Genomic DNA, 13,301 nt, shown 5'->3' on the forward strand with positions numbered 1-13,301 from the left:
GAGAGCATACTCTAAAGCCTTAAACAGTCCAAAACATTCTCCTGTAAAGACTGATGATTCTGGACGGAGTTTTATTTTCTGGACAATATGATATTGTTTATGGTATGCGCCAACGCCAACATGACCCGTTGGAGAGTGCTTAGATGCATCGCAATAGATATGATGCCAATCGCCCCAGTGTTCGTCTACGATCTGATTGAACTTAATGTTAGCATTGTAGTCATCCTTATGTATGTCTAGGTTGAAATGAATTGTCGGAGTAAGAATAAGGGATTCAAAATTTACAGAAAATATCGGAAGAAAGGAGGTTCTGTGAATTGGGGCTTGGATTGATATAAATTTACGAAAACTAATAATCACACAAGGAGGAGATTTACGTGACCAATAAGAGGAAGTATCAATTAAATCATTAAGTCTGTTGAGTTTGCTATATATAGGATGGTCAGCAAATTGAAGTACACGGAAAAGATACTTGTCACATAAATATTGGCGGCGTAATTTCAATGGGGGCTCAACACATTCAGCTTGCAAGGCATTGATTGGACTCGATTTCATAGCACCAGCTATAATCCTTAGCGCTTTAGATTGAATCGCATCCAATTTACTTAAACCAACTAAATTACAAGGCTCTAGATAGAAACTGCCATAGTCAAGTACACTTCTTATAATAGCATTGTATAAAAGTCTTAATGACGCTGGGTGAGCACCCCACCAGACTCCAGAAACACATCTTAAAATATTTAAAAGCTTTTCAGATTTTGCAGCAATGCTATAACAATGAGGAAGCAATACTTTTTAACTACCCTAAAACGCTTTAGATGTCGCTGCTCCTGTTTCCTTCATATTTTCATTTTTTTCTTAATTAAAATATATTTCAGAATATTGTTAATTACAATGTGAAAACTTTTTTTAAAATGAAATTAATTTGTTTTAATTTAAAACTGAACGGTGACATTTTTTGTTATAATTTACATAATAGAGTAGTAGAAATTACTATTTAACATATGGCAACTTTGTTTTTCCTCCAAAATGGCCGGTGTTGTTTTTGTTAGGTTGAATGCATTCTTGTTTTCTTAGCCATCGTTTATGAGTTCTGTGGCCCTATTAAAGTATTGAAGAGTCGAGTCAAATTCAAGTTCATTCCTTCGTACCTGCTGCTGTTCTGGTTCATCGGAGTTTTGTTCGTTCCTTCGTGAATCGCGAAGAAACTTTCTGTTATGTTCACAAGTGATCTGAGTTTTCTCAAAGTGCAAATGCTTTTTTAGTGTTGTTGAAAACTTTGCGAAAAGACGCTTTTGGTGTATAATATTATGTGTGTTCATAAATAAAGTAAAATTATTAAATTGAAAAGTTTTTGTTTACTTATTTGCATTTCCATGTGCAATGTAGAATTTTTCCAAATCCATTGTTTTGAAAATAATACAATACGTACACCATAAAGATAAATATTTTCAAAATAATGGATTTGAAAAAATTCTACATTGTACATCATAAAAACAATAATTCTTTGAAGGTTATGAGGGCCTATGTGTGCGTGAACTGTGTGTATGTGTGCGTGGACTTTATGTATGTATGTGTGCGTGTACTATGTATGTATGTGAGCGTTACGTACGTAGGTTAAGTACGGGGAATTTAACACCAGGCTGTCAATTAGTAGGCTCAAAAATTTGACAGAGAGGGTTCTCTATTTCCTATGTATTACTTTTCTCTATGGTCTGTGCTTTGTTTTGTCACGAAAAATTTCCTACAATTTTTTACAAAATCGGGATCAAAAGTTTATAATGACGTTGGAGAAATGGTTGATATGAGTAATAAATCAGACATTCAAGACATATATCTAACAATTTCACAATCAATATCTTGACAAGGAAGTAAAATGACTTGAAAAATGAAGAACGGATGTAACGACTTATCTGAGGCTAAAGTTGCAGAACGCAATGAGAAGGCCAAAAAACTTTATCGGTAAGGTTGTTTTAATACTATGTAATCCAAAAATGGTTAAAGTTACTTTATCTTGATCTCCTATTTTTGTCTTACTAATTTTCAAAACTACCTTTTTACCTCAGTCACACTTATAAACTTTTATCAATTATGTTTTCAGCTATGTAACTGATGTAGCAAGACGTATCAGCGAAAGGACCAGCACTTGCCGATCCATTCCTGATCTTTTCTCCACCTCTACAGAAGTTCAAAGGCAGAAACTCCGAGATAACTGTGAAAAGCTACTTTTTCTTGACCCAGTAGAATATGGGAAAAAATGTCTGGAACTATTGTGGCGTAAGGTGTACTACGACACCGTGTGCACCGCGAAGAAGCTAAGAGAAGTGGACAATGAGAATGATAGCTACCTTTTTACCCACATTATTTGTGGAATAGGTCATTTCCATCACTTCATAGCAAGAATTCAATCAGAATTTAAAGTTGACTTCAAGGACTTGGATTACACAATGTTGCCACAAGATGAAGAAGGTGATGAAATAAATACAACACCCACTGAAGAACTATTGCAGTTTGGCCGCTCTGCCCTCCACTCATGCTTGATATATCTGGGGGACCTGAGCCGCTACCAGGTTGAGATATTTCAGTCCCTCGACCCATCAATAGCAGCTCGATACTACCTCCAAGCTGCTCATGTTGACTTGTGCTCTGGCATGCCATATAATCAACTGGGGAATTTATACATGGATAAAAACTATAACTTAGACTCTGTCTGTTACTATATCCAATGTCTCAGTACTGAAGCCCCATTTGAGGGAGCAATGGGCAACTTGACTAAGATTTTTGAAAAGAACAATCAATTCACTGAGACAATTAACATCTCGGAATTCCCTTCACAAGGAGAGCATGTACAAAATACAATTTCAAACTTTCTTTCTTTGATTGAGATATGGTATCTTGGAAAAGATGACACAAACATACCACAAAGGTGCAATACAATTGCTCAACAACTTAAAGTTTGTATGGACTTTACTAAGGCTCCTTTGCCAGATATCAATAAAAAATATATGGAATACACTCAGGCCATTGAAGAAGAAGGTGTTAATCCAACATATTTGAATGCTAACCTTGTGCATAAAATGGTACAGATATGCTTATTCACAATGTCCAGAATGATGGAAACTGATGAAGTTAAAGCATTTGCTTGCAAAGCATTTACTCTTGCATTACTTTCACAACTCCTACAAAAATTATTAAAACAAATTGAATCACTTGGATTGAAAAATCCTGCAAGTAAGTACAGGACAAGAAGAATGCTGGTTCAAGAAACTGAGTCAGTTGAAGATGAAGTGGAGTCTGTGCAGGAAAATCCAATAGTTGAAGACACAATTGAAATAAATGGAAATAATGACAGCTGTGAAGAGCTTCACTTTAAGGAGGTGGCTTCTGATGGGGATGGTGATCCTGAGAAGTTGCAGAATGGAGATGCGAAAAATGGCAGAAAGTCGTTAAAAAGACGCAGGCGACGCCGACTGGCTTCATCAGAAAGCTCAGACGTGAGCAATGCAGACACAGAGAGCAGTGCAGTTGAAACTGATGAATCTTGTTCAGATGAAGAACTGTCTGATTCTACATACCCATCTGAAGACGAATCCAAAAGTGATGCCTCTGACAGTGAGGTTTCTGATGTAGAGGAGGTAAATAAGCAAAATGGAGACATAGAGGAGTCTGCCAAGGAACCAGTAGGAATTAATGGAAAACATGCCCCCAAATCTTTTGGTGATAAAAGGGATTGTAAAGACAAACCAGCTGAACTAAATGAACTTGGAATTCAGAATTTTCTGCTTGGAGATAACTACTTAGCTAGTATCAAATTGTTACAAGATTGGCTCTATGCAGAGAAAGATTTAATTATGTCGTGTGGTGACAGTGGGGAGTCCCTCTTTCAATGTGTAGTAGATTTGCTCAACATACTTACATTCTATTTCAATCCTAAATCAAATTACATTAATGAAAATAAGAGCAAGATATTAAATTATGCAAAGTATACTGCCAGGAACCTCAAACTGGAGTACAAAAGTATTCCTCTGTCTGAAGATGTTAACTTACGAGGAACAAGCATTTGCAAGTTTGACAAACATGCAGCCGAGTGGCAAACACTGGACAGATACAAACCGTCCCAATATGAAGAGAACATAATAAGAATTATGAACTTCATAGATTTCGGGAACCATATTGCAAAAATCGTGCCAAGAATCAGATTCAACAGGTCCATGAAGATATTTTACTTCAAGAAACTGCATCCCCCAAAGGTCAACACTAAGGTTAGCCACAAGAAGGTTCGCGAATGGCACAGCACTAAGAAAAATAATGTAAGTTTTCTCATATAAAGTTTGGTACTTTTCAGATGTGGAATTTCCAATTTATTAATGAATTCAGAAATGTCAACTCTCATCAATTTCCTGGCACCGTTCATTTACCTTTATGTAGTAGCAGTTAGCTCTATGGCCCTCCCGTTTTGGACACTTTCTACAAACGCTGTTGAGATATTACGATCAGATCAGATCACAGGTTACTGTACGTATTGAAGAAAGAAATAAAGAAAAAATGTTTATTCAGCATCATCGACAATGGACAGTTTGACACCATTCTCCAATAATTCGAAATCACAACTTTTCTAAAAAGACACTTCATTCTGGTCTTAATAACTTAATTAATTTTAAATTACCTGTAAATTACGATTTTTGGTCTAAAAGTAGTTTATTTGAGTTGACAAAATAGTGACGTCACTTGCTTGTAGTGCCATACAAAATCTATGGGAGATTTTCGTTTTGACAGTTTTAAAAAGTACGTCAATTGATTGGTGGTGTCAACATGTCTATACACTTGACTTACAACAATACAGTTAGTAGCGGCGTAAGGGGGGGGCGGTGGGGGCGGTCCGCCCCGGGTGCCAAGCATCAGGGGGTGACACAAGTCGCGGAGATTAGTACTCACTGGCACATCTGCATGGCAAATCTGCGATCTATGTCATGATAAGGGGGGGGGGGGGGGGGCGTGCAATTGTCAATTCAATCTATTCAATCAATCAACCTGTTCAATCTTTGAATCGGTAGGTTACCCCAAAATCCTGGGGGGTACCGGGGGGTGCCATAGGACTTGTTACGGGGGGGGTGATCGCCCCGGGTGCCAACCCATGCTACGCCGCCACTGAATACAGTATTGTGTATTATCCGCAGGAGGCGGCGCCGGGCGGGCTGCTGCGGCGCCTGGGCCGGCTGTGGCTCACGGCGCAGGTGCGCGAGTTGGAGCGCCGCGCGCCCGCCGCGCCCTCGCTGCTGGCGCTCGACGCCGCCGCGCTCGCGCACCACCTGCGCCGCGTCAAGCAGCTGTGGCGCGCGCGCAGCTTCGTGCTGCTCGTGCCCGCCGTCGGTCAGTATGCCACCCGAGCGGGGCTGTGCTCGTGTCCACAAGTAGCGCGCCCGCCGCGCCCTCGCTGCTGGCGCTCGACGCCGCCGCGCTCGCGCACCACCTGCGCCGCGTCAAGCAGCTGTGGCGCGCGCGCAGCTTCGTGCTGCTCGTGCCCGCCGTCGGTCAGTATGCCACCCGAGCGGTGCTGTGCTCGTGTCCACAAGTAGCGCGCCCGCCGCGCCCTCGCTGCTGGCGCTCGACGCCGCCGCGCTCGCGCACCACCTGCGCCGCGTCAAGCAGCTGTGGCGCGCGCGCAGCTTCGTGCTGCTCGTGCCCGCCGTCGGTCAGTATGCCACCCGAGCGGTGCTGTGCTCGTGTCCACAAGTAGCGCGCCCGCCGCGCCCTCGCTGCTGGCGCTCGACGCCGCCGCGCTCGCGCACCACCTGCGCCGCGTCAAGCAGCTGTGGCGCGCGCGCAGCTTCGTGCTGCTCGTGCCCGCCGTCGGTCAGTATGCCACCCGAGCGGTGCTGTGCTCGTGTCCACAAGTAGCGCGCCCGCCGCGCCCTCGCTGCTGGCGCTCGACGCCGCCGCGCTCGCGCACCACCTGCGCCGCGTCAAGCAGCTGTGGCGCGCGCGCAGCTTCGTGCTGCTCGTGCCCGCCGTCGGTCAGTATGCCACCCGAGCGGGGCTGTGCTCGTGTCCACAAGTAGCGCGCCCGCCGCGCCCTCGCTGCTGGCGCTCGACGCCGCCGCGCTCGCGCACCACCTGCGCCGCGTCAAGCAGCTGTGGCGCGCGCGCAGCTTCGTGCTGCTCGTGCCCGCCGTCGGTCAGTATGCCACCCGAGCGGGGCTGTGCTCGTGTCGACGAGTAGACTTCACTTTTCAGGGCTAAAACTGATACTTAGAAAAAATCAACACCCCCTTGATCCGTTCCTGGAAGACTTACATATTGTGTAGAACATCGGCGTTGACAATTTTGTGTGGTGAAAGAATCACTCGCACACTCACTGCGGGCGTCCGTCGCACAGTCGCGACAGCAACATAATTACGCGCGAGCGATAGGGATGGGTAGCTTGGGGTCATTGGACGGGATTCTACGTGCTCACGGACCAGGCTTTAGTCTCACTGTTGAGAAACATGGCGTGACCGATGATTTTTCCCTTTCCAGTGCTTCAAGAGCTGGACGAGATGAAGCGGACGGACAGCGGCGCGCGCGACGCCATCCGCTGGCTGGAGCTGCAGCTGCGCAGCGGCTCGCGCTTCGTGCGCGCGCAGCGGCCGGGCCAGGCGCGCCCGCTGCCGCTGCTGCGGCTGCCGCGCAAGGCGCCGCCGAGCGCGCACAACTTCGTGCAGATCCTCGAGTTCTGCAACCACTTCGTGGGCGACGAGCGCGGGCGCGAGGGCGAGGGCGACGCGGACGCGCTGGTGCTGCTGGTGGGCGAGGCGCCGGCAGCCGCCGACTCCGGCCCGGCGGGCGCCGACCACGGCCCGGCGGCCGCCGACTTCAGCCCGGCGGGCGCCGCCGCCGCCGCCGGCGTGCCGCTGGAGCGCGTCGCCGACTTCTACGCGCGCTGGCGCCACGCCGCGCCCAAGAACGGCAAGAAGAGGTGAGCGGACCCCCCGCCGGAATGAGGTCTCGCCAGCGCCGAAAGGAAAAGACGACGCTCTTCACTTTCGAAAACGAATGAATCATCCCGTTCGGAAGGACAACGATCGGCATCATCGGGCGCCATGCCGCGACGGCAGCGCGAGTATCGTGTTCGATATCAATTGTTTACTTTTACAGGACGGGCCGTGGACGCGTGTCCGGCCTTTTAAATGTTGTTCCGAATTTAATGTTTAGGTAATAAAATAACATTCTCATCGATCGTAATCATCCTTCCTCTCTCATACGCTATCGTTCATAATCATGGTGTCATATTTACGGTCATCGCCGTTTCATTTCATTTCCCAAAAATATTTCAATGTATCCGTATTCTCGTGCAAACTTTCAATGTTATTTTATTTGCATATGAGTACGTATTTATATAAGTATGTATTTTGGGTTCATATTTGATTTCTTTATTCTAAAGTTTAATTTTCTATCCTTGAAATAAAGATGTTCATAAAGAAAGTTTTGTTATTTACTACAAACCCCCCAGCATAAATACACGACAGCAACAAGTGGTTGTTGCTACACTTGCTACTAACAGTATTCACACGCTACAATAGGTAGGTAGTATATTTCTACAGGGCGATTTTGTTATCAGTATCCATTTTTTTTAATAGAACATCATCAATCATCATCATCAACAGCCCTTTACAGTCCACTGCTGGACTATGAGCCTCCTCCACTATAGTGGAGGGTTTTGCCAAAATCCCCACGCTTGGCAGGCGGGTTGGAGATCGCAGTTTAAAAGATTGATGTTTTTCAGAGAGCGCTGCTGCCCATTCTCTGTTTGACGTGTAGTCCCTAAGTCGCCTCTTACGACACCCGCGGGAAGAGTATAGTGGGGAATTTAGTGCAATGATTTGTATGGAGACCCCTCCACTTTGGTATAGAAGGCTCATTTTTGCAACAGTGGTTCTTTGGGTGCTCCTGAGTGGATTTCCGTCGGTAGACATCGGGAGCCCCCCCTGTGGTAGCAGGGGGAGGGGGGGCAAGTTTCCTTCCGCCGCGCTTCACTTTAAGGCCCATATCTTCAAAACTATGGGTATTAGGGCAAGTGTGGTATCATTTTCGGATAATTAAAGGATGGCGAATTCATTTTTAGAACAATCTTTTTGCCTTTTCATACAAAAAAATTGAAATATTGAGTAAAATTCACAAAAATCAAAAAGTATTTTTTTAAATAAACGTCGTTTACTTTTAAACCACTGGAGATAATCTAATAAAAAAAATATGACCTGAAAGCTACATTTATCAGGATTATAAAAATATAACATTGTATGGTACTTTTTTCGCAAAAAGTAGGTGAAAAAAATTTTTTCTTCAGGGCACAGCGGGCGAATTTTATTGCGCATCGGAAAAAAATATTTATTTTATCCATGAATTCATACTATTTGGTTCATAAAAGAATTATTATTATAGAATTTATTTAGAGTTGCTGGCACATCAATCTACCATGATTTGTATTTTTTCGTCAATTGATTTTGAACTCTATGTGTGAGACATAAGGTTGAAAATAATTTAAATACATTTTAATATTGAAAATATCATAAGAAGAAAGCACTAAATAAAGAACTTTAATTTGTCTAAACGTCTTAATGATTATTATTATTTTAATTAACACTTTTATTTGTAGGGGAACCTGTTGTACTTAGGCCAGTTTTTCGAATTTTGATTTTTTGAAAAATAATGGTGATAGTTAAACTTGTCTAGTGCTGTTATATTTAAAGATCATTTAATTAGCTACATAATTCGTTCATAAAATTGTGTATAATTTTAAAAATTTGGGCATACTAGCTGCTAGAAAAAAAAAGGGAAAACTGTCCTAGGTACAACAAACCAGATGTACCTTGGACCGTGTACGTTGTACCTATTTAAATTTAAATAAATGCTTATATTCGCTTCAATTTGTTAATTTTCTGTTAAATTATTATTTGAAATACGAATTATTACAGTTATTAGCAACAATATCTAGGTAAAAGTTGTAGTATGCGCGTCACTACGCACACACTCACCTCCCATAGGTAGTATATAAGGTTATGCACTCTTAATAAATGAGCTCTTAATACGCAGTCAGTCTACTTATTTAATCGTCCCAACGCCCAACGTTGCATGGCGACCCTGCCAGTGCTGCTCACGCAGCGCTGAGCAGATGGTTTGGAATAAATAAGTAAAGTAATTTAAAGTGAAATAAAATAAATTAAAAATTAGGTGAAAAGTGAACAAACAAAATATGGACTAAAAATTAGACATAAATCAAAATTCAATAAAAATATCGAACATGAACGTTAAATAGAAATATAAAGTGCCAAAAATCAAGAATTTCCTGATCCTGATGAAAATGTTAGAAGACAACGGACCGAGGTGATAAAGAACTGAATGAGCTGGGCGCCGGGCGATGATGGAGTCAGATGAGGTAACAACAGTGTGCTGGGTGCCGGGCGATGATGGAGCCAGATGAGGTTAACAGCAGTTAGCAGGGTGCCGGGAGTGTTCGAGTCGGAAGTGGTTGCAGCCGGGAGAACCCTACATCATGATAAGTCCCCGTGTAGAAGTCCCCTTGTCCCCCATGAAGAAAAGTCCTCTTGTCCTCTTAAAAATTAGGTCATTCTACGGTATTTTTTTTGTCATTTATTATTTATCATTTAAATTCTCGAGGTTACTTTAATTTTTGAGTGTTAATTTATTGGTTTAATTTGAGATACATGATTTTTTTTTAAATAATTTCTTAACGTTTTTTTAAAGAAAATTACTTTTGTGAGAATATTTTTTTATGGAAATATTGAATGTCCCAATTTAAACTTAAAATTTACAATTATTGCAATGCGTGTAAGATTTTATAGAAATGAGTTCGATATTTTTATTGAAGTAACGTAAATAATAGAATTTTAAATATTTTAACATTTATAATAACGTTTGTTGACGACTTATTTAGTAAATTTTATTGATAACATATTGCTACTGAATATGAAAATACTGAATAATATTAAATAATAATTTGCATAATATTTTATTTTCTGAAGTTATTTTTGTAATAGACATTTTAAAAGTTTTGGCATTTATGAATAATATGTAATTTTATACCAGTGATATTTTACAGTTTCATTTTGTTATATTTTATTTGTTTAGGATTTATTTAAGTATATTACCTCGATGTTACAATTCGCATTTTAAAATATTTGATTTTCTAAAACTAGGTCAATAATTTTGTTACTCAGTCATGTCATTGCACTCAACGCATACGACTTATTGCAAATCAGCAAAACGTGATTTAGCATCAGACACGTTATGATGACATGTAGGTATTTTCTAGCGTATCGACACAATACTTCGCTGTAATTAAGATCTTTACTTTTTAAACAATAATTATGTTTGATATGCAAGTAAACACTTTAAATCATTGTCATAATTTTCTAGACTTTTTGAAACTACCAAGATCGCATTTGTGTGATTGATATTGGATTTAACTTATAAGGAAAACATTATTTTGATATTTTTTTTCATGACATAGTATGCAATTGATTATACTAATTGATGTAATGATAAAATTATAAAGTAACTTATGAAAACGTGACACAAGTAGAATTTGATGATTGAAATATTTTGCAAAGCGTAGGTAAAATATCACTTGGCTTACTACTCGATTGCTGATTTATTTGGGTCAACACAATAGATATTGCACAATGATTAACTGTAATTGAAAGTTTTTGACTATGAACGTAAATTATTGTACACAAATTCTATTTGGTTTGTCTTAATTATGACTTTATTACAGTATATTCAGTTAAAGTAAATGACTTATTGTGTAACTAGAAATTATGTTATAACTATGAACTTATAATTGCACGGATAAGACGATGATAATAATAATAATTTTGATTATAAATATGACAGAATATAATTTATACAATGTATAAAGTTAATTAACTTATTGTGAGTTTAGAAAACTGTAGGCATAGGAATGTACGTTAATGTTATTAAATGATGAAGGCTATGAGATAAAGGTTTGTTGTAATAAGGCAGGTTTTGGTTTGTAATTCAGATAGGCAAAGTTAAAATAGTTTGATATTGTTTGTAAAGATGAGTTCAAAGTTAGGCATGCATTCATTACATAGGATAGGTACTTTCAATTATTTTGGACTGATCACCCAAATACTTTAAGATATTCTTGTGCATTGATTGCGTAGGTTTGTGAGATTGTAAAGTATTTTGTTAGATATTGAATGAATATTGAAATATTATATGAATATTATGTAAACATGGTACGAAAATAAATAATATTAAGGGGAATTATCCTTCGTTCGATCATGGTGCATACTAGATATCTCTGTGAGAATAGTTGGAGACATTAATAAGTCTTAAAATTATCCCTTAATTTAAATGATTATTATAAATAAATAAATATTATTATAAACTGCGCGCACATTTTATAAAAGTACCATGATGAAATGATAAAATGAATTAAGTCGACTATAAATAAATAAATAATGACTTGTAAGTGTAGTAGATCTACTAACTATTAAAACATGAGGGTGGCCACCTCATAAAAATACAATGATGATGATGTATCTCGGAAATGTAAACTTAAATGGATAAGACATTACTAGACGTACGTAATACCTGGATGTGACTTTATTTTTATTAAGAATGAATATTACATACAATTGATATTCATTTAAAATACTTAGTCGTCAACAACACGTTTAGATTAGGATTTTTTCATTTTTTTTTTCAATTCTTATTGTTATGGTTATTTGACACCACAAATTTACATCTTTTTGTTTGTCGTATTTTACTCGATCTTACGAATTATTGGAGAATGGTGTCAAGTACCCAATTTTGTACATTTTTTTTCATTCACTTCTTTTATGTAAAAAAAAAAAACAAAAAAACGGGGGAGGTGTAGTATGCGCGTCACTACGCACACACTCACCTCCCATAGGTAGTATATAAGGTTATGCACTCTTAATAAATGAGCTCTTAATACGCAGTCAGTCAATGATATTAAAGAACTATAGATATGTTACGTTCATAGAAATTACGATTTGAATCCGTGCCGAGCTATTTCAAATTGCACACATTGACAAATGTAACTGATAAGTGAAACAAAAGATACGAAATAGCACGCAAATGAAAGAGATAGCTATAGTTTTAACGATTCTGCACTAACTAATCTATGTCCGCAGCGCACGCATCCTTATCGCTCTAACGTCAAAACAAGATCGCTTTCTCTTTCTTAACTTGAACATGGCGCATGGCGTCTTGATTGTTTGCATAAATAATTGAAAATATAAATACTAAATAATTTTGCATAATCACATGTGGTAAGAGATCCCTTGTATTTTGTTTACTTTAGAGTCATAATTGGTACACTTTCGAAACACACACGATGGCATTTTTTATTTATTTTGGTAAGAACAGGAACTTACGGTGTGGTACGCACGCGATTGCGCACGACGCAGGCCACACGAAGACTAAACACAAGACGTCCCAATTGGGACGTATTTGAGTATTCACAGCGCGAGCGCTTATAACATATCTGCTTTTGTTTTTATATAATATCATTGCAGTCAGTCTACTTATTTAATCGTCCCAACGCCCAACGTTGCAAAGTATTTTTTAAAAAAGATCCTCATCCATATTTTTTGTACTAATTATTTTTCACAATTTTTTTGGCAACAAATCACTTAAGTTTAAGCCGGTGTTGAATATAATCATTCATTTGGTCTTATTCGATAAAATACTTTATCTGTGGAGCTGTCAAAATGACACCCTCATTCCCGGTCCCCTCGTACTCGAAATGGCGGACGTGTTGTGCGTAGGTTTAATTAGATTATAATTGAGAAGTTAAAAATAAATGTCACTGATTACTTTTACTTATGGGGCTTTCATTTAAACAAGAATTCCGATAGGTTATGGGCCCAGTCCCATAAGTAAGTCAGATGGACAAAGGATAGAATAGGCAGTAAAAAAAGTCTAATCAAAAAACGTGGTCATAAAAAAGGTCCACACGTGTTATAGAAATTCTCTTGGGGTAGGCTCTTGATTTCAGAGAAAATATATACAATGTCTGCAACAACAAGCAATGTGCCACAATTGGATAGTGGAAATTTTGAAAACTGGCTTTTCAGGATTGAGATGGCACTCGATGAAAAAGGAATAAAAGAAACAATTTATACCAAAAGTGAAGAGAAAACAAACAAGAATGATGCGAAGGCACGAAACTTGATAATACAAGGAATACCTGATAAATACTTGGAGTACGTCAAAGGAGCCCAATCAGCATTTGAAATGATTGTGAAGCT

The 13,301-nt window shown here is 39.7% G+C and overlaps 1 protein-coding gene across 1 annotated transcript; it reads left to right on the top strand.

Moving 5' to 3' along the window:
* Window positions 1–1,688: 1,688 nt before the first annotated feature.
* On the top strand, window positions 1,689–7,461 carry LOC135079387 (nonsense-mediated mRNA decay factor SMG5). The gene is made up of 4 exons (XM_063974043.1): window positions 1,689–1,962; window positions 2,102–4,310; window positions 5,178–5,370; window positions 6,517–7,461. The coding sequence occupies exons 1-4, from the start codon at window positions 1,889–1,891 to the stop codon at window positions 6,957–6,959; spliced, it is 2,919 nt and encodes a 972-aa protein (XP_063830113.1). The 5' UTR covers window positions 1,689–1,888; the 3' UTR covers window positions 6,960–7,461.
* Window positions 7,462–13,301: the final 5,840 nt, after the last annotated feature.

This window comes from Ostrinia nubilalis, chromosome 16, assembly GCF_963855985.1.
Source record: "Ostrinia nubilalis chromosome 16, ilOstNubi1.1, whole genome shotgun sequence".
In the NCBI taxonomy this organism is placed as follows: Eukaryota; Metazoa; Arthropoda; class Insecta; order Lepidoptera; family Crambidae; genus Ostrinia; species Ostrinia nubilalis.

Bases quoted from the DNA above. Each gene is read 5' to 3' on its own strand.
- LOC135079387 (XM_063974043.1), top strand. From the start codon at position 1,889: ATGAAGAACGGATGTAACGACTTATCTGAGGCTAAAGTTGCAGAACGC. The intron at 4,311-5,177 runs GTAAGTTTTCTC...TATTATCCGCAG, and splicing joins ACAGCACTAAGAAAAATAAT to GAGGCGGCGCCGGGCGGGCT. The intron at 5,371-6,516 runs GTCAGTATGCCA...TTCCCTTTCCAG, and splicing joins GCTGCTCGTGCCCGCCGTCG to TGCTTCAAGAGCTGGACGAG.